Genomic DNA, 25,955 nt, shown 5'->3' on the forward strand with positions numbered 1-25,955 from the left:
ATCCCATCCACCGAATGGCACTGACAACATATGAAAAAACAGTATGCAGTCAAGTAAGACTTGAAACCAACTGATAATGTATATGGCACAGGGGATAAAATTAAAGTTGCCCAGGATATCTTAACTTAAATCATTTGCTCAATTTTCAATTTTGTAACTTTAACATCATTTTAAGAACTATGAATGCTATCTGAAACTCTGCAAATCATCAGCAGAGCTGAAAGACAAATCAAAACTTAGAATTCCAGCAGTAGGGATAAACAGGTAACTCTAGCAGCTATGGAACATGATCAATGCTCAAATATTCCTCCAAGTGGGCTTATTCCTTTCTCCTAAACTCTTAAAGGAATTCTACATTCTGGTGGGAAAGTTGCTCTAGCAACTGTAAGCACTTTCACTCTTTTCTGTTTCCCCACCATTGTCTCCTTCATTATCCTGTTTCTCTTCCAGTTCTAATTCTTCTCACATCCTGACTTCTTGTCCTACTTTTCCTAGTTACTTTGTATGTTTGATGTGTCCAGGCCTTCCTTTACAGTGGATTTCAGTGGATCTAAACTCTGTCCTAGTTCTTATCTCAACTCTTTCCCAAAATCGCATATCTGAGTTTTCAGTCTACAAGCCTACACCCTTCTCCAGACTTCCCAAACCATTTCTCAAAAAGATTCTCTCTTGGGCTGAAACTTTAAACATTTTGTAGAAACTGGAAAGAAGAGGATTTTACAGCAAAGATTTCTAAATTAAGGCCACTGTAGTTTGGAACAGAGCATGAGGAAGGAAGACCAAACACGTGGAGTCTCTGTTTCCTAAGATTACAGGCAGTGCAAATCACATTTTCAGAGTTTTCTCCTGAAATGAAACAAATCTCAACCCACGGTGTACTTAGGGCAGATTTTCATGGCAGAATCAGAGTTCAGCAAGAACTTAGCAATGTCTGTGCTATGTTGCAGTGAACTACACATACAAATTTAACAAGAGGAATCCAATAGATGATGATGATGATGTATAACCCGCAAATATTATCACTAGCTTTGCTGGTGGTGTAAATGTATCAGAGTCTTTTTGTCTTAAACATTTAATACTTACTTGGCATGGCTGCCTAAGATATTACCTCCCTGTGCTTGCAAGGAAGGTATCTAGAATATACAGCAAGAACTGACAAGAGACTTGACAAGAGATGTAACTCAGCCAGTGCTATTAGAACTCTTAGTACCACTGGAGACTGACAGGTTCTTTACAGTCATTTTACAAATTTACACTATAGTTCCCAAATAAATAAAGATTTCCATTTTAGTGAAGAAAGTATTATCAAAATGGACAAATTTTAGTGCATTGGAAAGCAGCCCCTGCACAATTCTATCAAGCACAAACACAACTAAATATTTTCATTTGTAAAAGGCAGCTTATTATCCCCCCTTTCCCTTCTATATCCATAATCAAGACATTTAAAATTAAGTGTTTTGAAGTAGAATAAAATCTTTATTATAAAAAGATGAGTAATATTTTAATGAGATGCACAATAATAAAGCATAGGTTCCAATGCAAGACTGAAGTTTAATGAATTGGAACTTAGTACCTCTTTGTTAGTCAAATCTCACCAACTTTGACTGAAAACAGTTCAAAACTTGTTATTTAGAGTTATTATACAAACCTTGTTTTTCCTAGGAAACCAGTGAATAAGAAAACTAGGAAAACTGTATTTTTGTAACACTCTAAACAATTAAATTATGGAAAAAATGCTCAAGCACTGAGGAAACGCAGGAACACAGGATTTAATCAAGTTCTTGACATATGATAGGAAGCCAATCACAGATGTGCATATTCCAAACTATCTCATTTTCATATTTTTAAAAGCAATGTTTTATCCCCCTCACTTCATATTCCAAACTATTTAATTTTCATATTTTTAAGGGCAATGTTTTATCCCACTCACTTGTACTAGGTGACATCTAACTCCAGCAATGGAGTAACTCAGAAAGGATGGAATAATCTGCTTTTTCACCTGCAAATCCAAAAATGAAAGTGGTAGTCCTTTATTGCATAAACTCTTCTGCATAAGCTTCTACTTTCCTCTCACTGCAGGCAACAGAAGCTCCTTTTTTTCTCGCTCATTATTTGTTTTTCATCATTATATGCATGATATGACACTGAATTTTACATACCTTCCACCACCTTCTTTGCAGTTGGGACATGTACACGCTACTCGTCGCAGTCTTTTTCCCTCCTGATGTGGTTGGTCCCCTTCATCATCTACAACCTGTACTCTCAAATGTGTTAGATCATTAGTATTCAGCGTAGAATCACCACTGAGCTGCCACTCTTCTGGATCAGGATCCTCTTCTTTAATCCTAATATCTGAGAAAAAGAACAAACACAGATCCGTAAGTAGCCCGTTCAATAGACAGAAGGAAACCAAAATGATCAAATCTTTTTACTCTTAAGAGCACTTTGTCAGTCAAAAGTCAACATCCTTAACCGCATACTGACATTGCTTCTGTGCCCTTGTAACCTGTAATGTATTTTAAAAGTTTATCTTACTATACATTTCAAAGTTGAAGATAAGCTATAACAAAATATTATAGTTTAAGTTTGAACTGTTCTTGGTGAGGAATGCTGTCACCAGGAGAATATTGTTTGCTTGAAACTTGGGAAAAACTGAGGAAAAAGGTTGGACAGAGGTTGAAGAAAATGTAAACATATGTTTCAAATGATCCTGAGTAGCCATTCTGTTCCCACAGCATTTCTGAATTAGTGTCACATGCAGTAAAAACAGCTTTCCTCAATGGTCTTCAGAAGTTTTCAGTATGCACAGAGATATATAAAGTAATGTGAGAAATCAATCTAATAGAAGGTTTTCACCTGAGAAAGACCGAGATACCTAAGGAAAACAATTAAATTAATGTTTTTGTTCAATTTTTCCCTTTTCACCTGAAATTTATGTCTTTTGCACATTACACAGAAAAGAAAACATTTAGGGAAGAGTGTTATTCAGCATTAGACAGAGATAAGCAACACATGAGCCACTTCAACATTTTGATATACCAGCAGTCAAAATAGGTCTTAGCAGTTTCCTGAATGCAAAAAGGCCTCCTACTTACTCCTTATAGGATGGACATTTGTAAGTATGTGCAACCTCTCCATACAGAGCATTTATTCAATCTAATCGAAGAATTAATTACAGCATCACAACAACAACTGTTTTAACAAATTTACACTTTAATAGGAACATTTCCTTCTCAAACACTATTCTGTATTCCCAATGGCTTTAAAGTCTGGATTGCCAAAAAAAAAAAAAAAAAAAAAAAAAAAAAACCCCAACAGTTTGTACTATCATTTTAGAAAGGTGAACCCCAGTGCCTTCTTTAGTTCAGCATAGTTTACTTTGCATTTTTTCTGTGAAAATGATTACCCACTAGCACAAACTAATAAGCAAACAACAGTAATTGGGGGGGGGAGTGTTATTTATTTATTTTATTTTGTTGAAGCTTCGAACTAACATCTGTGTGTCTTTCTGGATATATTCAAGAGATTGCTTTTTCGGCAAAACAAAGTCAATTATCACGTAGACTTTTATCCTTAAACACTGAAACCTTAATTGAGCATTGTGCCCACTCTAAGCTCTTTCTGGGAGTCAGTGCATTAGCCATCATCTTTATAATAAAGACAAAGCTTCACAGATTGCATGATAAAACATCAGAAAAATGGTGCTGGGTCATATGATAAACAGCATCCTGTCCCAGTAGAGATCAGGAAAGAAACCAATGAAAAAATATGTAAAGAGTAACAGTTACCTGGTTCTACCTTCAAAATCATCTCCAGCATTCATCTGTTTAGAGACAAAGGATATTGCTACACAAAAATTTGCTTGATGCTAATAAAGTCTCAGCCCAGTCATCCCCAACACCACAGCTTGCCTTTCTTTTGCACACATATTACCATATGCAGGACTGTCCTGTACCCTACATCACTGATGTAACTACAGTTTAAGTAATTCTCTAGGACACCACTGCCTTGGGAAGAGAATTCCAGGTCAAAACCAGGGAAGTCTAGAATGATTATCTGGTTTGGCTGCAAAAGCCAATGCTAGAAATTAAGTTTGTGTGAATATGACGCTCTGAGCTGTGGGAATCCAAGAGCAAGCACACTCACTTCTGGTGATTTTTTACACGCGTAGTGCTACCGTGGTTAAGCTTGCCCAAAGTCACCAGCGCACTCAGCTTCACTGTTACCCTAACAAGTTCACAATTTCAGACAGCACCATAATAAATATCTTTCATGTGAAGTCCTAGAAAACCTGTGGAGATTTCTGGTCTTCTGCATAAGCCACCAAACTACCTTTCCTACCAAATTAAGCCATTTTCTGAGACTCACCTAAAAAATAATTATTATTCTAATTTATTATCTGTATGTTATATATAAAATTAATTTTATGCAAGCAAGCATTAAACCACTATAAAACATAAAGTTTATAGAATTATCTTTCAAATAAGTATACTAATACATTCACTTAGAGCAACTTAAGAAAAAAGCAAAAGCTTGATTCACTCTTGCACAAAAGGGTACATAACAGGAATTTAAATATAGCAAGGCAGCAAGGCTGCCAGCACAGGCCAATGCAAGTCTCCAAGCAGTTCTTTAGGACTGCATATGTTACACACGATACTCAAAATTCTTTTACCAATCAAATGTAGCACAAATGTACACTGTATAAATTCTGGTTTTATTTAAAATAAGGATTAAAGGATTGTTAACAACATAACACAGTGTTTTAAGAAGATCATTTCTGCATGATCTCACTAACACTGGACACTGGTACATAGTGTGCCTACAAACTCAGTAGCTGAATCCAGTTAAGACTCCATCTATATACTTCAAAAGACGTATGTTCTAGCAAAGGTGAATGGAACAAATTAGTGTATGGATCTGTGCTGCCAAGACCCAACTCCACTACTGAAGTCAAACATTCCATGGAACATATGACTTCTCATATTATACTGACCACCAAAAGTCACACTCTAATAACAGAGATATACCTAAGAGTAGAAGCATGTCCAAAAAGTCTATTACTACCTGCCAGTATCCATGACTTTCTACCTTCTATGCAATGTTTGTTCCACTTTACAAACTTTTGTCACGAGTTCCTTCCACTTTTTCATTAGTATCTTGCTATTTCCAGTTTCTCCCAATCACCACCAGCAGCACAGAGATTTATAACAGTTTTATAATGATAGAGGCATAACTGAGAAACCTATTTGGACAAAAAAAAAAAAAAAGAGGGACAGACAAAACATTCCTAACAGTTGAGGATACTGGAGAAGACAACAATTGATATAGATATACAATAGTTTATAGCATTATTTTTAAAAATGCAAAACTGAAATGAACACAAAGTAGTATGGTGCTTTTAATTTTGTGCTGTGTTTCCTGGTTATCTTGGTAAGGCAGAAAGTGTAGGTATTGCTTTAGTTATTCATCAGAAGGACTATCTTCTACTCCAGGCATACAGAAAAGTACCACATAAACTGGAAATTTACAGACAGGACTTCATAATACTTATTTATGTAGGCTATACTTTAAACAAAACACAATTAAAAGAAATATAAACAGATAAAGTGTTTATCTAGCCTCTCCAGGATGCAGTATAGCAGAGAGTGGATTGCATCAAAACCCACAGTGAATGTGATTGCCTTAAATGAGGTCCTTAGAACCAATCTGTTGCTCTCCAAGTAGGTTTCACATTATTGCAAGAGATAAGGCTAAAATTCCACCAGTATTTTTTGGAGGGAGGAGAAGCGCCACTCGTGAAGATGTTGAAAGGGCACACCATGGAGAACAGCTGCAGATTAAGTCTTCTCCAATGCAATGGAATTTGAGAATATGAAAATTCATGTTGATACCAGAGACTATGTTTCTCCTCTGGTGTTCTTCTAGATGTGCTCTGCTCTAACTCAGCCTCAACTGAGAGACTTTACACATATCCTGCAAAAAAAGGGGCCTAAAAGAATTTATATAATCCCTAAAGTCATGACAAGCTGATGCAAACACTAGCAAATTAGAGACGACTTTTGTCCTCTACCAATTAAACATAGGCTAAATGAAGGTTACATTTTCTCCACTACTCTTTTATTTCCATGCTTTCAAATTTCTATATGCCCTTCCTTTAAAGTACAAAACTTAGTTCTAGGTAAGTATAAAGGTGAATTTTAGACAAAGATACTATTTCAAACTGCAAACAGATTCTGAAAAATATATATTGTGTTAAAGTTCTGCTTCCTGTCTAGTGCGCTAGATTTGGTTTAGGTTTGGCTTTTCCAAGATGGAAATTGGGATCTTGGTGTACAATTGTGTTCCAAAAGTAGTATTTCATAGTCATAGAAAGCCCAGAGCTGGCTACAATATGGAATAAGATTGAGTGTATTTGGCAAATAAAACCAATAACTAAGAGATCTGTTTAAAGTGCTTCAGAGAAGAGTAACTAAATTTACAGGATTAAACAATGCAGATGTAAATGCAGTTTAAACTATTCTTGAGTACATGTGAACTATGATCTAGTGTGGAGAAAAATACTGTTGCCCACTGCTATACCCAGGCCATTTACCAACTTCATCAGGTATCAGACGAATGCCTCAATTAAGCTTCACATTATGTCTTGGTCTGTTTCAACCAGGACTTAGGAACACATTATTTTCTTTATCTATCAAAAAAGTTATTAGTTTGCATAAGAGCCACAGAAACAGGGATAAACAGAGAAGGGAAGAGCATGCAGATTTTTTTTTATATATCTGCCTTTGCAGAATGTCACAAAGACACACTCAGTATTACATTGTAACACTCTGCAAACTGTGAGCTGCTAGTTTAGCTGCTTTTCCTAGATGCTGAAAGCCACCCTGCCTTTTAGCTCAGCCAAGCTTTACAAGCTCCTGATCTGAGATGCAGAAATATGGTCTTTGAACTGAAAACAGATTTGCAGCAGCCGGGCATATACCTTCACACCTATTTTCTCACAGAATCACAATCTGTCTGCCATTTCAATTGTTTCTAATAGTTTACTTTTCCAAATAGATGCTTCCCTTCCTACCTTTCCCAAGAAAACAGATATTAATTCCCACTTCCTTTCCATCTTGTCTAGTTAATTTTGTTTTCTGTTTTCTCTGCAGTTCAACCCACATTCCCTTGGAATCTTGACTCATCTTGCCTTAACCTCTAGATGTGAGGAAGCTTTAATAAAGACATTTAAATTTCTTAAGACACTGTTCTTGTTCTTGTCCATCTAAACTAAACTATCGAAATTAAACTCTCTCTACCAGTTGACCAGCTGTGCAAGTCTTTCAGATAGGAAACTCAACAGAATTAATGGTTTTTACTCTGACTTGCCCCCAAATCTTAAGTGTGAATTTACACATTTTTATTACACAATAAATTACAAGGTAACATAAGGTACACTTCAAAATGTCATCTTGAAATACTGATGAACTCAGAAGGAAGACTGTCATCTAGATTCAATAGTTCTAAATCAGATTTTAAGTTTCTGAGGAAAAACAGCTCTTGTGTACAAGTCTAAGAGCAGGACCTTACAGTACTCAAGCAGTACCAGCAGAATGATTAACAACACAGCAACAGACCTTTTCCTCACAAGAAATACCACATACTGTATCTCCAAGTGATCCTATTCATTATTCTAAAGCAAATATTTAAATATTTGAATCATGAAAGTACTTTAGCCAGTGCTACCACAAGGAGCACATTATGCATCAAGGAACAGTTACTCGCCCTACAGTAACTGCACTCCCTTGAGATGTGCTGTCTACAGATTCAAAATTTTGGATTCCTGTAGACAGTAATGCCTGCTGCAGCATGCGCTTACTTTTTCTGTTCTTCTCACAGTTGAAAATCTAAGAGGGTTTAACTAAATAGGGGAAAGAAGAGTTGCCCATGCTTAGCACTGAAGAAGCCAGAAACTCCAGAAATATGTAAGGAAAGCAAGAGGACACAGAATTCTCTGACCAGCAGGGCTAAGTATTTCTACATAGAAGAATATCAGACTGCTACTAGGGTCAAACAACAACTGTCAGCAGTAATTAGGGAAGACAGAACTGTTCCGTAAGGGTTTCTGTCCTGTATTTAGGTAAAAGCCAAATAATTGCCCTGCTACTACATGACAATGAAAAGCTTCCCACTGACAGTAAGTCAGGAAGATATAAAAACTGCTACCAAAGCAAACACTTAATAAATCAACAGATTAGGATAGTTTTCATTTGACACTTTTTAAGAGAAGGCTGAAGAGCCCTCTGCAGTTTTAATGCTGCGAGCCTTTGACCATGTGAATGCTCCAGTGGGTTAGAAAAAAGCTAGTACTGTGATAATACTGAAAAAGAGTAAACAAAGACTCAAAGAAGTAGGGACAGAATTAGTGCACTCAAAATGCGATTATGTGAACAATTAGATTAAAAACTAATTTTCTTATTTAAATCAACGATGCCACCGTTGTTGGTGTAATATACTTGAGAGTTCTGCACAGCAAGTGTCTTACTAGGGTACAGAAGAACATTTCGATTAAATGAAGTACAAAACATACTTGGAATACATGAATTACATACTGGCATGAATTTTAGATGCAGATTGAGAACTATCATTTCTGTATGATAAATTATGACAACATCATTGACAATGTGTATTTTTATCTCCTTTTGCTCTTGAAAATTACTACCTTTTGAAAAAAAACTGTGCCTTTTACAAGCAGTAAAAGACAACCCACCTACAACCCACCCTGATCTTCAAGAGGGCAATCACAACTAAGGTCCTAGTGAGTATTCCTGGCATTATAAAAAGGCTGTCGTTGTCCTTGGTAGAAACTTCAGATACTTTCTATGAGCCAGATGCACTGACAAGTTTGGTTTTGATCTCACAGATCAGATACAAAGTATATGATCCTGCCAGGAGGTTCAAAAGGCAAGAAAACTGCACAGAGCCTGAAACAACGGCCGTAAAGTGCTGAGACGGCAAAAAGACAGAAGACAAGTTTCCAGACTTCTTTTTAAGTTAGAGCAGTACTGGAAATAAAACTCCTTCCCTCTTTCACACCATGGATACTTGCCATACATCCCCAGAGGTGTATGAGAGTTTTCGTTTTGTGTCAGGAGTAGCTTGTAAAAAGGGTATTTGAAAAATGAAAAAGGAATGCGTACCTGAAACTGGGTAATACATTCTTTTGTGAACATCCTGAAGATGTCTGAGACTAAGGTAACTCAGGCTCACCTCCTGAACTCTGAGAATCTAAGCTGCATCCCCAGACACTCAGCATACACAACACACATGCAACAAACTTTCACCTCACCACCACCACCTGTAAGAAAAATCATTAATGAGCTGTTTTGGAGCAAAGACCAAAAAAGCACATGAAGTACTAATGCAAAGAAAGAATGTGACAATTCAGTATTTTCAAGAATTTGAAGAAAAAATGTAATTCTATTCCACAACAGTAGATATTGCACTAAAAAATTAACCAGACTAACTGAAGTTCTGCAAACTTTAAGTAAGATAATTTACTATGTGCTGTTATAAGCATGACTGTGAAACACGTACAAGCATGATCATCTAATTCTTCCACAATTTATTAATTTCCTTTGAAAATGATGCTAAAATAAGGAATGTAATTTAAGCATGCTGACAGCAAACTATTTACACAAGATTGGTACATAAATAGCTCTAATTCCTGCACTAACTTAAATTCATCAGTTTCCAATTTAATTTTCATATTAAAAAAACAGTGGGGAGAATTGTTTTTTACTGTTTTAATTTTATAACATGCAAACTAAATGCCTCAAATGAAAATTGGATAGCCGTAGACAGATGTTGTCAGATGAAAATATTTACTTAACATCATTGCTTCAGTTTACTTCATGCTTTTCATAAGACTTCCTTATTTTTTAAATCAGATTCTATTTCATAATGATACCACGGCCTTGTCTCAAAGTCTTGGTATAAAGAATGCCTTAGACGGAAAAACTGCATAATTGAAACTAAAATTAATGAGGTTGAAAACTGAAACTTAAAGAAAAAAACTAAGTTGTGCAACACTGAAAACCAGCCCAAACTTCTAAAAATTTCTAGATGCCAGAAGAAAGCCATGCTTTAAGTAGCATTCTGCACTACTTCATCAGAAGCACTGAAACATTGAAACAACCATCCCAGCAAGTAAAACTGTGAATACTTAACTTTTAATTTTGTTCATTTCAGCATTTACACTGTTTTAGGAAACAGGTATTAGACCAAAGCCTTACAAGGTACCAGCAGATGAATGATAACCTGTCACTTGGGCAACTATTTACCTTGAAAATTGTCAGCCAATTTTTTGGCCAAATTTAGAGTAGCTAAATTACTCCAGCATGACAAAGATGTCAGATTCCGACAGGAATGGAATGACGTTGCCAGCACAAACAGCCAACCACTCCCACTCACTATCAACTGGTGTTAAGTTAGTAACTGGCCTGACTCTAAGGTCAATGGCAGCAGGCAGATGAGTCCTTAAGTAGCTGTTAACACTCCTGCAGAAGAGGAGCTGGGAAGAAAGATGAAGAAATGAAGACCTCAGTTCTGGAGTGACACTTCAGTCAACTCTTAAAGGAATCCCTTTGACTTGATTCCAGCTGTAGACCAACCTGGAAAACTGTTTGTAGGGGTTTTTTTTTCTATTCAAATAAATGAATCTTTCAGCTGAGTGTGTCTGGGTTGATAAGCAGCAAAGTCAATTCTCAAGCCAATGCTACTTTCTTTTGGGTGATTTGCTGGTGTCTTCAGATGCCACTGTAATGGTCAAAAGAAGTATATAAAAAAAAATTATCCAGCATCCTATAACAAGTTATGCAACCTATATAAGACCTAGTAAAATTGCCTTTTTTTTTCCCAGGAAATAACAAATCCCAAACTGGTTCAGTACATTAATAAATTAGCCGAGACACTATTACAATTAGATTTTGATTAACACCATTAAATTTCCTTCAGCTGGACAATTACTTGGGGGCAGAGGGAAAATCCAGTAACTTAAAAATTCTTCCAAGCTGACAAAACTTAAAGTTTCAGAAACATGAAAGCCAAGTTGGTACATTTCAGTTCCTGACAATTTTCCAAAATAAACACTACTTTATATGAAATGTTTGAAGAAGAAATCTATATAAACATGCTAATAAAAAACTGCACCTTTCTTGATCAGGGAAATCACTAAAGAGTAATGTGAACTGAGCATGTAGTAGCTCTTTTTGTTACACACAACGCAGTATTTTATTACAAACTGCCAACAAAAGAAGTACACTACTAGAGAGCTTTCTCAGGTTTAATTTCCTCTCAAGACCAGAAGACTGAAGCCAAAACACAAGTGAGAAAGGTATCTCTCCGCCAGTTCTTCATATAGAGATACTATTTGATACAGCTTTTTGCTTGAAAAGCAATGCAGAAGAGTTTCAGTTGTGACTGACCAATACCCTCCCCTTGGTCACCACAACACTAAGCACAACGAAGAATATGAGCTCTAATAAACATCCTAAAACAAAACAAGCTTGGCCAAGACTTTTCAGAACAAACTCATTGCAATGCAGGTCTATGCATATGTATGCCTGGTAAAATAGACATTTTGGTAGAAACATACTTACTGGACATTTTTCAAAGAAAACTGTATACTTACTGGACAAAGCTATTAGCTTTGTATTAGTATTTCAATGGCTTTCCATTATGTAAATAAAATGTAGGATCTAGGCAAAGACATTCTCTTCTTCTCACACACAAGCACAGTAAAGATGTCCTCTGCTGCCTACCTGGGGAGCGAGCCTTGGAAGAACACCTCTCACACAATGGGCTGTAACAACAAAAATCTAAAACCTAACTGTTTTCACAGCTACAGTGCTAACAGAACAAAGTACATTATTAGGACTTCAGATAATTACCAGCCATCTCTGACTCAAGACTAGGAATATGTTCTTTTTATTTTTGCTTCAGGTAGACAAATTTTCTTAAATGAAAACAGAAAATACAGCCTGACTCTACTTGGTATGAAAGGAGTGCATTATCCAGCTTGGGGGAGAAAATACAGGGAAACCCTTCTTATCTTGCTTCAAAGCTTGTTGGTAGTTGGCAAAAAAAAAAAAGAATCAAGTAGCTTCACACCCTTTAACTTCTCTCATTCTGCTATCTCTTCCACTTACCTTCCTGTTTCAGTTTAAAATTAAACAGTTTTTCCTTATTTGCAAAAGAACAATATACTTTTGACTGAAAAAAAGGCTATGATTTCACAATCTGCTTCTAATTGCATATTTATTCTCCAACCTGAAGAAAGGGTGCCATACCATATTGCAAGGGGTTATAAATAAGAAGGGGAGAAACACCACCGATAAAGATGGAAAAGACACTGAAAGTCAATCAAGATAATTCAGTCTGATTCTGTTAGAAGCAGTGTCACACTAATCATTACTGTGGGAAAGTGAATTTCTTCTCACATAAAGGAGGGACCAATTACATTCTCCCCAAATTTAAGGAATGGCAGTTTTAATACCTTCCAATCCATTTATTATTCCTAGACAAGTAGGAAAAATGTCACTGTAAATCTCCATCTTATCTTTAATACAACCAGGTGTTTATAGCTATGCACTTCAAGCAATAGTTTCTGCTACTCATCTAGTACTTCTGCCTATTTAATCACATTTCATATATCCTGTTTAAGTCTCTTGCCTCCCCATGTGGAATTCCTTATAGGAGAATACAGTTAAAGAATGCTTGATGGAACTCCCTTGCATCTTATTATAAACCACCATTGAAACATTCTTGAGAATGATCAATAGACAAAATGCTACAAAGCACAGACCAGACTCAACTTCTTTCTCATGTGCCTAGCTGGCTTTTTTTTCCTTCCTTTCTCCTTTTCCTTTCTTTCTTCCCAAGTTTCTGCTACATTACTCCACAAGCAATAACATTAGCTACATGATCCTACACCAAATATAAATCTCAGAAATAATCCTCCTTTTATCAGCCAAAGGGCTAATAATAATTAGTAAAGGGTCCTTTTTCCAAGACTTAGATTCTGACATCTGAGTTTAGCTGCATTAACATGCAGAATACATGGTTTTGGTTACTGATGTCTATACTCTCATAGGTAACAAGGTGTGATGGAGATAAACCAAGATTTTCTGTGGTCACTGTAAGCATAAAAATTTTAGAACCAAGATCAGCCAGCAGAGCAAATGCTGTGAGCAGTGCACATCTGTTTGGTGCTGTTGCCTACAAGCCAATGAAGAGCAGGCTTATCTAGAGCTCAATAACTTTACTTGGTGGTAAGTGCACAATACAGAAGTCAATTCCAAAACAAAATGAACTAAAAAACATCCCAGCATATTATTTTCAATTCAAATTTTAGATTCCAAATGGGAAAGCAGGCTTCTTGACATAGAAGACAGAAGTAACTATATAGGTATTATAATCACTAGCCATTTGAAACAAAACTCAGCAGGTCTTCTAGGCATGTTTCACTTAACATTGCATTCATCTCACAAGCTTAAATAGACAATACAAACATATAATACAAACCATGTATGTTTTACTTAAATATTTATGCTTCAGTATCTTGATGAACCAGAGGGCTGGATCTCATGATGACAGTGAAACAGTGATTCCCAAGCTACTTTGTGCAACAGTTCCCTCCCAAATGACCTCTACTGCTCACTCCGCCCCTCATGATTAGCCTGGGCACAACCCAGTAATATGTTTAAATGGCTCCTGGTATATCAAAATGTGAACCACAATCATCTCTTATTCTTTTTTTTAGGTAGTTATGCATTGGAATTTGGAATGCACTGTATCAAATTTACAAAAAATAAGCAGGCATGTTTGCTTTTTCTCACATAAGAAACACCCATTTTAAGAAGATAATATTTCTTCTCCACCGAGATAAAACACTGAGATTAATGAGTCTACTTTAAAGCATAATGCAAGTAAGCAGTACTGAAAATTCACACATTCTTAAGCACAGCCTCCATTTTGATATTTACATGCTTGTTTCACTGCCGCTTACATGAGTTTCCTACATCATAGTAATACTGATAGTAAGCCAGTAGGAAATTAATTTAACAAAAGAGCAGGGGGATAGAGCACCTCAGGGGCTCTGAAAATTTTCAGGGGAAAAAAAACCTGCATAAATAGAAGTATTTGGATTTTCCATAGAAACTTCACCTATTCAGGACTAGGAAGAATGGGTATGTTAATGATACTGATGCCTTACAGGAGTGGCAGCTGATAGCCAGATTTCCCCCTTTTCAATTTAGTATACAGATCTTCTCCATGGTAAGACTTATAAGCACAAACACTGAAGTGCTGTTAACAAATACAACCACTTGGGAGTTACATGAGCTTATCCTAAAAGGAGTGAGGTAGGACTTTGTTCTACCATTACAGTTTCTAATGGAACAGCAGTTGCAAATAAAATCTATCATCACTGTGTTTAACCCAGTGTGTTTTGTCGGCTTCAATAGCAAGATGATGTTCTCATTATCACCATTTAAACCAACAACATGCAGTAATAAAAAACAATTTTCTGCAAAAAGAGTAAAGTAAATACCTGCAGGACTGCCAGCATTTTCTCCTTGATGCAGCTGAATACCAGCAGAATCTATAGAGTTTACTGTAACTGTCTGTAGATTTGGCAATTGAGCAGTGCTTAGACTAACTGGAGTTGATGTCAACGCACCACCTGCTGCAACTTGACCGAGAGTGAGAGTCTGCACAGGGGTCAGAGTTATTTGTTGACCAGGTGCATTCTGAATTTGCAAGTTCTGCAAGTTCTGAACTCCTTGCACTTGAAATGTCTGCCAGGTTATCTGCCCAGAAGGCGTCACTGTTTGTGCCTGAATTAGGAAAGTTCCAGGATTCAGCTGCAGTTGAAGATTTTGAAGAGCCTGTTGAGATATACTTTGACTTGCTTGAACACCATGGATTGTCTGTTGCGCAATACCTTGTACAATCTGGGCTTGACTGGTTGGCTGCTGCGACTCTTGTAGCTGTATGTGTTGTACAATTGGCTGTGCTGTGGAGACCTGAATATTCTGAGCCTGTGTGTCATCAGAGACTGACGTCTGGATGTAATTTCCCTGAAGATCAGAACCATGAACTTGACCACTAGTTGTGGTCAAGTCATTTGCATTTTGTTCCAATATACTTGAACTGTCTATGGTAACGGGCAATTGTGATGAAGATGACGTTGGCACAAATAAGTCATTATCAGTGGCAGTTTCTGTAATTTCAGGAGAAACTTGCTCACCAGTCCTTTCAGAAGTATCTGAACTATCCATGGCCTGTCCAGTATTTATCAAGTGCCCATCTGCATTAATGCCTGCTGTCATGGTTTGAGAACCACTGCCAAGTCCCAGAGAATCTAGATCAACACTATTGATGGGTACAAAAGTAATATTTCCCGGCAGTCCAAGAGGGACATTAGCAACTACTTGTGCTTGGCCAGGGTAAGATGAACCACCAATTGCAACTCCCTGAACCTGGACTTGACCAGACTGACCAGATAAGATATTCTGAATATTAGCTGAAGATGTTCCAGAGGCAATGATGGTTTGATTAGAGCCAGGAATGATCTGAATTTGACCAGTTTCTTGATTTATACTGCTATTATCAGAAGAGGCTGCAAAGCCAAGTTGAACCTGCTGACCATCCGCTGTCTGGATCTGGGGTATTACTTGGTATTGTACATTAGACACTGTACCATTCGATGAATCTGATCCTGGTGCAACAGAAAAGATTTGTTGATTTTGCAAACTCTGGATAGGAAGGACATACTGCGCACTTGAAGTTACTGTGGCAGCACCTGGAATCTGTACTATGTTACCAGCTTCATCCTTTATGGTGGTAGGAGCTGCAGACAAGACCTCCCATCTGTTTGGAGCTCCAGCTAATTGCACAGAAGCCAAATCCCCTGTCTGAATAAAAAGAAAAAAGAAAACACAAAATTAAAACAAATGTCATACAGACTATGTGTTAGACCAGTCATGCAATTAAACACTAGATATTGATACACTACTGGAAAACATGCAGTACAGCTCATATGACCACCAGCAATTGGATCAAAACTATGAAATACAGACTTTACAAGTGATCTAATGCCTAAGTCAGGGTAGCCAGCCTTTGGGTCATGAGCTGCACGTTGCTTGTGAACATGTCAAATGTAGCTCTAATGTCATGGCTAGGTCAGGTGACCAGCAATAGGGTTACTCTGGTGGCAGGGCTGCTGGGTGATCCAAACCCCTAGCTGTGGGAAGGAGGGAGCTGGCAGGGGCTGCTGGAGCTCTCATCACCAACTTACCCTGGGACTCAGAAACACTCTTTACCCAGCCTATTGCACAGAAGTGAAGGAATCACGGTGAAGCCAGCGTTGCCTGTATCTCCTGGAGCTCCACTGCTTTTCAACTCTCTGTTATATTTGATACAGGTGAGCATGTTGTGACTCTTAGGACATGGAATGTTAGGAGGTGATGTAGTCACACAGTTGGAAAGATAGGACAGCCTCAGCTTGTTATACAAAACACAAAGCTCTAGTATTTATTAGCTTGTAGGAGTTAAGTGTTTCGCTAGGGAAGAAGACTTCTAGACTAAGAACTTTTACACTGAAATCATGTTTGGATTAGTCATATGCATCAGCTAGGAGGGAAAAAAAAATCTTCATTAAGTTGGAACAATAGAAAAGGCCAATGTTTCAGAGCAGACCCCCAGATGCTTAAAGAAACTATTATGCATTTGTTTGTTTTTCAGTAAAGAAAAGGTAAATTGCACTTACCTTTCTTTACCAAAGCAAGCTTTTTCAGAATAGAGTATTAAGAGCTAGATTTAACATCCTGCAATACTTGGCACAGACTTGCATAGTCAACCACCTTGTAAATAACCATTAATCTAAAAAATAGGAAGTAAAGTTTCTCCTTATCTGTTTTACCATACTACAGTAAACCAATGGATTACCTTAATATTAGCAATAAGTAACTAACTTGTCTTCCAATCAGTTCAGCTCTGTGAAACAAATCTAGTCTCTCTGGCAGAGTTCAGAGGACATAGAAAGAAAAGCTCTGGTTTGTCCTTCCACAGAGATCCTGTGATCACTCCTGGTAGGGAAGTTACCAGAACATACGGCAACTTCTTTCTGATGCTGCATTCTGACTTCCTTAGAACAAAACCAGGACACACAAAATACAGCACACATCTAATTCTTTCCTAAGACAGCATTGAGACCTAGCCAGTCTGAAACAATCCTGCAGGTATGCACCCGAGTGAATTTAGTCCACAGCATTAGATGGGACTTCTCTAGTTTCACATTCTTATCCTATTCCTATAGCCCATGACACTACAATGTTTACATGTATAAGAAAGATATTTAAGTCTGTGTACTTATTACAGAAAAGTTTTACTGTGCTTATCAAGCTTCATTTTCAATAAAGAAATGCATAGCATGGTTCTAAATTCTTCTCAAGAACTGTAAAAATAATTACTGTGCAAAAAACAAAAGAATGCTAGCCTTCTTCAGCCCTCAAAGATATGGGCCATTGACTCTTCTTAACAGTTGGACTCTGATCCTTCCAGCTCAAAATATTCTGTGGTTCTTAAGTGTGATTCTTAATTTTTCAGGTAATATATCAGTAAATAGATTTAGCATCACCAGAACAAAACTAATTTTATGGCCTTAATGCTTCAAGGAAAAGACACAGAAAAAGGAGAATAATAATTCTCTTCTATTATTTTCTTTTCCTCTTGTACTGATCAACCTTTCATTTTAAAAACATGTTTAAATTTTTTAGTCTTTCAAGCTTGTAACATATGACACTAGAAGAAAAAAAATATAGTATTCCATACCACATATCTTACCTAAAAGAAGGCTAAAAATTCCATTTTCCTCTGCTACCACATTAGCTTTACACACTTGTGTTTAGTCTTGTTTACACATAGATACCAGCTGCTGAAACACTGCTAAGAAAGTTCATAACTATTCAATTCACAGGCATATAAATACCTATTAACTGAAGGTTTCATAAAATATCAAAACACCCATAGAATTCATTGGTAAACATCGGTCAGAAAATACCTAAAGCAAAAATATGGTTGTTATATGCTTAAAGTGTGTCATTATAAAATAAATGTGAACTACAATGTGCTGATAGTAGCTGTTAGAACAAAACAGAAAGGAAAAGTAATGTAAAACATTACAAGTCTGATATAATTTCTCACTAATTGAAAACTATGTACAAGCAAATGTTGAAAGCTTAGGCTAAAACTGGACTGATCCAATATGCAGTAACATGTCTATGTAATATCCTCCACAGAAATACTTCAAAGGGAGTCTGTCTCCTTCGTGATATGGAAATGACCTACTTTATTCTTCTCCCAAAACATATGTTGATTTCCATATTGGCATTTTCATGTTAGGCACACATCCCACGTTTTCATGATCTAGTGAAATCTTCCCTCCAATTCTGCTCTGTAATGACTTTAGCACAATAGAGCCACTCTTCTAGTAGATGCACTTGTCAGTCCATGGAGAAGTTCAGGGCAGCCATGCACAAGGATATGAAGCTATACTACACATACAACATAAAATGCCTGTTATTCATATTGCTCTTACAGCTGGCTGTATCAGACACCACCGGCTGAATCATGTGGAGGGAGGGGCAAAAAGAGGATGAGGCTTTCAAGAAGCTATCTGGCAGCTATCAAAATTACTAGCATTAAAGCATGAAAAAAACCCGTATGGTAAAGATTATTTGAGGATGACCTCTAAACTCAAATGGTCATTGGCCTCTCATAACAAGATTGACTGTTATGCTCTTTCTCAAAGCCTGTTGAGACAAGACATTTCTTGGACTTCTCTTCCTACTAACTGAAGAATAATAACCTTTCTCTACATCCACAGGCAGTTAAGCACTTTTGTAGTAACTCAAAATTTCTGCCATTGACACATGAGCAGCAACATCTGCAGCCCATTCGCTTACTGAGCTTTACATTCAAAATACACCAATTTGTTTGCTGTCTCAGCCATCCCTGAAAATTACTTATAGGGTAGAGACAAAGTAACAGTTTCCTTATCAACTGATACTCAAGCAGCAGTTATTTGGAAGCTGCTCCTTTAAGAGAAGGCTGGACTGTTTCAATCCAAAGGCTGTGTTTCAAGAGGAAGGGACAAGGATCTAAGAAAAGTTCAGCACTACTCAGCCAAGGAGGAGAGAACAGGAAGCAACAGGGAATTCACTGGAAGCAGCATGAGGAAACAAGAAAAAGAGATGGGAACAGAGCAAAGAGAGGAGCTAACACAACGCATAGGACGAATTAAAATCAAATTACATGTCCACCTGAAGAAAGGTCAAGCACCAACAAAGAGAAGAAGCAACAGCCACTGTTCAGCCTGTCTTTTGATTCTTTAACAGGCCTTGTATAATTTCCAGTGGGTAAAATAAAGAGATGTCTCTGAGACAAAAGTCCCATCCCCGAACAATCACAAGCCATGATAAATAAAAATCTAGTAATTGTCTTGTTCAATATGTTTAGAGAAAATTAAAGCAACATTAAGTCAAATGTGGGAGGAGATAAGAGAAAGACAGGAGATAAAATATCTTTCAGAAGTGATCTAAACCATACTGAATGATAGGACTTGAGTTATAAAACTTAAAATAAGCTTCACCAAAGTAAAATAGGGAAGAGGACAAACACCCCTGTAAGAAATGGTATCTGTTGTAGACACCTGCATCTCAACATGTCAAATGGACACATGTCATTAGCCATCAGTATTTTATTACTGAAGTCTACCAAACATTTATCTGTGCTGGTGGACTGCTTTTTACTGCACTTTTCAGAAAGTTACTTTTGCCTCATTTAGTCCTGGAGCAAAAGCATCAGCCAAACAAGCAGAGGTGGACAGATAATGAGTCACGAGCTCCTAAACATTCAAAAATCACACACCTAATGAAGAAGACTGGACACTGCCCCATCCAAATTGTTGTTGTATGAAAGAGTTAGGGTTCTAATGCATGGGTTTAATAACACCATGTGTTTACCAAGCTACAGTAAACTATCTGTGCATTCTTAGGTCGTTACAAATACAAGATAAAATGCACTTGCTTCAACTCGTTCATTAAAGTATGAGCTAATACATTCTATCTTGTATTTGCCATAGGTTAAAAACATGTTCAAAATCAGTCACTGTGGTTCAGCTGACACAAAGCTGTTTCTTAAGGCAGATTAATTCTGTTGCATATTTGAGCCCTCTGCCAATGAAGCCACTCAATTTAGAGAAATACTTTTGCCCAAATCAAATGTTCGGAAACATTTAACCTTCAAATAACCTTGAGGGGAAAAAAGCTAGTGTTCAGAAGTAGTCAGCCTAGACTTAGGAAGGGGAAATAATGCTGAAATAACTAACCTCACAATGCTCTACGGTGAGAAGACTAGCTTGGTAGATGGGGTTATGCAAGGCATATATTTATCACTAGGTTTGTTAGGCTTTTGACTCTGTCCCCCATAATGTAAGAAAAAGCCTTTTTTTTTCATACCATGTGGGTTATCAAACACTGGAACATGCTGCCCAGAGGGATAGTGGAGTCTCTATCCTTGGAGGTATTCAAACCCACTGGACACAGCCTTGAACAACATGCTCTTGCTGACCACTTTGAGCAAGGAGGGGTAGACCAGACGTTCTCCAGACATCCTTACCAGCCTCAACTTTCTATGAAATCTAAGACTTCTTACTAGTGTTTAATATTTGTCTGTCCTATTTTTAAATATGGATATGTTTTAAACTATACATTTCCTTAATTTTGCCGAAACTATAAAGAGAAATAAAACAAAATTTTTAAAGAACATCCCTAAAGCACCTTCTTCTAAAAGAACTTCTACACTTGGTTCTGATCCAGTACTAGAAAGACATAACTGGAATACAAAAACCAAAGAACATTTTAAAAGGTGAGCTTCTGGACAGCAGCAGGGCAAATACACTGTTAGACATCACATTCTACTGAAACTTCCTTGTTTTGCAAAAGTATAGAACAGAGAGAAGCAAGACAATTCCAGGCAGACTTTTCTACAGCGGCAGAACACATTCTGGTGCATCTGTGCACATCCAGAAACACAGCATCAGGAAGCTACCTTATCACCCACAAAAGTGGAAATGGATGTCAGATCAATTTTGAGCTTCCTCAAAATGATCATACAGGCCAGAATACCAAGTAGTATGGATAACTCTGACACGTGGCATTCATGCATACTTTTGCCTAGTGGAAAACATGAAATTTGAAATGTCTTCCTCTTTCTCCATCCTGTGAGCACTCTTCCTATTCCTATTTCCTTATAAACTGAGTTTAAACTAGGTGCATCTCAGATGGTTAATCTTTTGAGGCATAAACCTACTAGAATTCTAGACTTTCATTAAGTTCTGTGAAGCACTGATACTCAATTCTAAAGATATGCCAAAGTAGTCTTAAAACACTCCAACCTTTACTTGTAAAAGATACAAAGAAATGCTTTGCCTACAGCAGAGAAATGATACTCATCTTCCCCACATATGCTAACTATTAACCTGTCCAAATGTTTTCCACATCTTGTTGGTAAGCAACAACACAAATAAATCAAATAAATCATTCCTCCCAGCCTTTTTCTCCTTTTTTTTATTTTTTTGACTAGCGAATCAGTGCAGCCCACATCACACAAGATGCAACTACACACCTCAACTGGGGCAGTCATCTCTGGCAGCTCCCATTCTCTGGCGGCTGTCAGAGCCAACAGCTTTCTCAGCCAGCCTGCCGCTCTTCCCAGTTCACCCGCCTTCCAGACCGCCCACGCAACCCCCCATCAGTCTTGCACTGTATCCTAACCTATCCAGTCCCACCCAGTACAACCATAAGAATGGCCCTTGGGAGCATCAGAGTTCCAAGAAAGCCTTTAGCTTTGCATTACAATGAAGTAAGAGAACATAAACAACTGGTTATCATCTCAGCTTTGTAGCTTCTTAAACAATCATCTGATCATGCTACAACCGTACAGCTGACCATCAAGGCTCTGACCTAAATCTGTTTGCTCTTTCGTTTCCTCCCTTATGCACATCTTTACCACCTTCTGCTTTGCTTCTCCTAACATTAAAATTTTTTCACCTTTGTTTTCACCTAAAGTTAAAATCTTTGCAGATGTTTAAACTGGAATGAAACTAGAGTATTTATAACTAAATGAAAAAGAATCCTAAATATTAAAGTTTGAGGCAGAATTATTAGTCAAAGATGAACAGTGAAAAAGCAAGACCCAAACTAAAACTTCTCAGATTTTAAACTCCCAAGAGAGAGAAAGACATCCTGAGGGGCCAAAACATGAGCTGCCATTCTAGGTCAGGCAGTAGCACATAGCATCCCAGCAAGACTCTCACACAAACCAGCAGGCAGCAATATTCAAGGCAAAGTTCCCATGGCAAGTGTTTGAACCAACCATGGATGCAGCAGTATGGCAACCAAGGAAAAGGTTCTCAGGTAAGCAAGCCACAAGCTCAAGACCATCTACATTAATATCAAACACCATCAGGCAATACACTGGTGTTGGCTGATCATTAGGCAGCGTAAATCATGGTGTCAAAGCTGAAAGACTGCAATCTTCATCAATGCACAAAGACAAGATCAGCAGTAATGCCTGCTAGTGCTCTCATCCAAAAGTAAATACAGTTCTAACCAGAATCCGGGGCCAAGCTGAAAACCTGTGGTCTAGAGACACCCTGCCAGGTCACTGACAGGGTGGAAAGGAGAAGAGGGTTGAGTTTAGTTCTGCCAATTGCCTTCTTCATTTGCTTTTTATTACAAGCAGCTGCCATTTTCATTAGTCTTTTTACTTCCTCACTAATTCTTTCAGTGGCCTAACAGCAATGTCCATTCAAACAGTAGGCCTGGACTCAGATACTGATACAGAATCATAAGATAATTTCAGCTAGAAAGGACCTCTGAAGGTCACCTGGTCCAACCCCTGGGCTCAAAGCAGGACCAACTAGATCGTTACAAACACAGTTACATTTGCTCCAGCTCTTCCCCAAATCTCAGACACGCAATATTCCCTGCATTCCTACGGGAGTTTTGCTGTTGCTTTTAAATCACACTGCTGGTCTCTTGGGGAGCAGCTGCAGTATACCATTTCAGCCAGGACAGCAGTATGCTAGCCCAGCATGCTGGCTCCAGCCCTGCCAGTTTCTACCAAGCAAATGTCAGTAAAACAGTAACAAAACAACCCCGAAACAACAGCATCGCTACCCCTTTACATGCAGGCTCTTCACCCGGTTCTAAGAGGAAATATCTAGTTTGACTTCTACTACCCATTTGTATGGATTGAGAGTTCTATCAGATGTTCAGCTGGCAGAACTGTAGTCCAGGTATAAATACAGCAGGAAAGAGCTGCTTTCCCACTGCTACATTAGGCACCATCACCCATGCACAGGTATCAAACTGATTGATCTATACTCCTGGGAAAGGGAGGAGCATCACAAACTGCAGGAAGACAATTATTAAGTCTATGCATATAGACTTCATTTTCCATATGACTTATGAGGTACCTACAGTTTAAGCCTTTTTAGCTTCTTCCTCCTTCTTCCACCCTCCAATAAGATAAACACAAGGGACCAGAAAAAAAAAGAATCTTTATTGCACCAAATCTCTTTTGTTCTTCTGTTTTTCACAAGGAATGTATTTCAGGGCCTTTAGTCCCTCCCTTCTCTTTATTAAGGTCATCTTAATTAACTCCAGTGTCTAGTTCAGCTACTGTTAGGTATCTCCTTCAATTTATATTTAGTTTCCACCCAAAATATTCTGAATCATTCAAGAGTTATGTTGTAGGAGTGTAAAAATTACCAGAATGCTATAACCTAACTCACAGAAGATATGTAGGAAGGGCCTATCTGCATGTATGGAAAGTAGTGAGTGAGCTTATAGTCATTTAGTTTTAACTAAGATTTTGGCTTCTCTTGAATTGCATTTGCTTTCTCCTGAAAAGCCTCTTATACATAAATACAACAACATATTAATTTAACAGGAGTAAAGAAGCACCACAGCAAAACTGCTTTGCCCATTTTGAACTGCTGGGAACCATTTGTCCTGCACCAGCATTCTAGTATCCTGTCAGACCTACTGCTCATCCCAATCAATCAATCCACCCCCAAGATGCAAAATTCCAGCTGTACAATGAGAACAACCTTAGAGGTGGATATAGGAAAGCAAGCAATCATTTAAACATCATTGATTTTTCATAAATAAATTTTTCAGCACTGTATGCATCCGGTATTATGAAACAAATCTTAGAGGTATCGGGCACTTTACAACATCTAGAAAGATTTTTAAAAACATACTGCTTGAGCAAATAAATAGGTTTAGCAGAAAGGATGCTTGAAAGGGGTCGGAATCTTAATACATTTTCAAGCTCTGTCATTAGTCTACAACCTGCTGTATGACCTCAGACAGCTATTTTGCTTTAGCTTCCCTTCATGTAAAGTAAGCTGTAACATACAGATGAAAAGTATTTTGAAGTTTAGCATGCATTTAGAAACTTCTATCACTAGCACGCTGACATTTGTTGAAAGCTTGCCACAGCCACTTCATCCACCAATACGTTTTGCAGTTTTTCTTCCTATTCACAGAATCCTAAAACCACACAAGGGTGTTGCTGTGTACAGCAAGTTTAAAAAACAAGATTTGCTTTAAAAGAAGAAAAAGGTTTGGGGTTTTTTTGCTAATTTTAAAGATGTTTTTGTAAAAAAAAAAAAAAAAATTAGAGGTAATACGTGTAATTTTCCAAGGGCTAAGGCCAAAAAATTACATCATGTCATTTTAGAAGATATTTTGGAACTCTCTTTTAATATACCAATATTCTTAGGTATGATTTATTTAGAAATGCATAATCTCTTTGAATTTTATGAGCATATGTCAACACGAGATTTAGCTAGACCAATTAAGGAGCATGAGTTTTCATTAGGCTTTTGTTATGGGAATTGTTAAACTAGCTTCAGCAAGAATATGTTTCTAGTCTGCAAGATCCATCTCATCACACAAGGTCCCAAGGTCATCAAGGCTCCTTTCAGAGGCGACGGCGCATGAGAGATAAGGACAGAAAATGCTACGAGGAACCGCATGATAACTCTCCCTAGAAAAACAGCGTCGATACAGGAAGCAGCTTTCCACCACCGCGCTCGCTTCTAAACAGCCATTTTACTTCACTACATCCTTCCCCACAGCCAGCCTTCATTTTGTGTTCCTGGCTGGCTGCGCGGTTCCAGGCTGACAGCCTGGCGAGAGTACCGGGGGCGCGCTCAGGTGGAGGTGAGATGCCTCCCAGCCTCGCCGGGTGCCGAGCGAGCCGTTCCGGTGCCAGGGTCGGGGGAGGGAGGCTTCCCGCCTCCCCCCGTTTTTGAAAGTAAATGAAGGCGCCGCTCCCAATGGCGGGGGAGGGGGGAGCTTGGCTCCCTCCTCCTCCCGGGAGCCCGGCTCCTCCTGGAGAGGCAGGGGAGCCCGGGGACCCCTCTCCTGGCAGGTCGGCCCTGCTATCGTCCCTCCCCCCGGGCGGGCAGTGCCGTGTGTCCCGTCCCTCCCCCCGGGCGGGCGGGCTGGCTGTGCTGTCTCTCCCCCCGGCAGGCCGTGCGAGAGCGGCGGGGCGGGCACTCACCGCTCCGGCAGAGTGAGAGGCAGCGGCGGCGGCGGCGGCCTCATCCTCCTCCGGCGACGGCGGGCCGATCTTGCTGCAGGTGGCCGCCAGCAGAGCGAGCGGTGACGGCTGCGCGTCCTACCCACAATGGGCGGGTTCAGGGAGAGAAGGGGGGTGGCGGTTAGTGCGGGACAGCGACCGGGCTCCTCGCAGACGCGCACACAGGAAGCGGCGGCGGCACCGGCTCCGCACCCGCTCACAACGTGTCACCCGGGGGGGGGGGGGGGGGG

The 25,955-nt window shown here is 38.6% G+C and overlaps 1 protein-coding gene across 1 annotated transcript in view; it reads right to left on the minus strand.

Moving 5' to 3' along the window:
• Nucleotides 1-25,873, minus strand: part of SP3 (Sp3 transcription factor) — a 33,510-nt gene extending 7,637 nt beyond the window's left edge. The window contains exons 1-3 of the mRNA XM_042040958.1: nt 25,687-25,873; nt 14,594-15,959; nt 2,160-2,352 (exon numbers count right to left, since the gene is read on the minus strand). Coding sequence (XP_041896892.1) covers nt 2,160-2,352; nt 14,594-15,374 — 974 coding nt within the window. The 5' untranslated portion in view covers nt 15,375-15,959; nt 25,687-25,873. The remainder of the gene's footprint in view (nt 1-2,159; nt 2,353-14,593; nt 15,960-25,686) is intronic.
• Between the last annotated feature and the right edge of the window lie 82 nt (nt 25,874-25,955).

This window comes from Corvus kubaryi, unplaced genomic scaffold (assembly GCF_017639235.1).
Source record: "Corvus kubaryi isolate FWS band 111438036 unplaced genomic scaffold, C.kubaryi_AGA036_p1.0 37396, whole genome shotgun sequence".
NCBI lineage: Eukaryota > Metazoa > Chordata > Aves > Passeriformes > Corvidae > Corvus > Corvus kubaryi.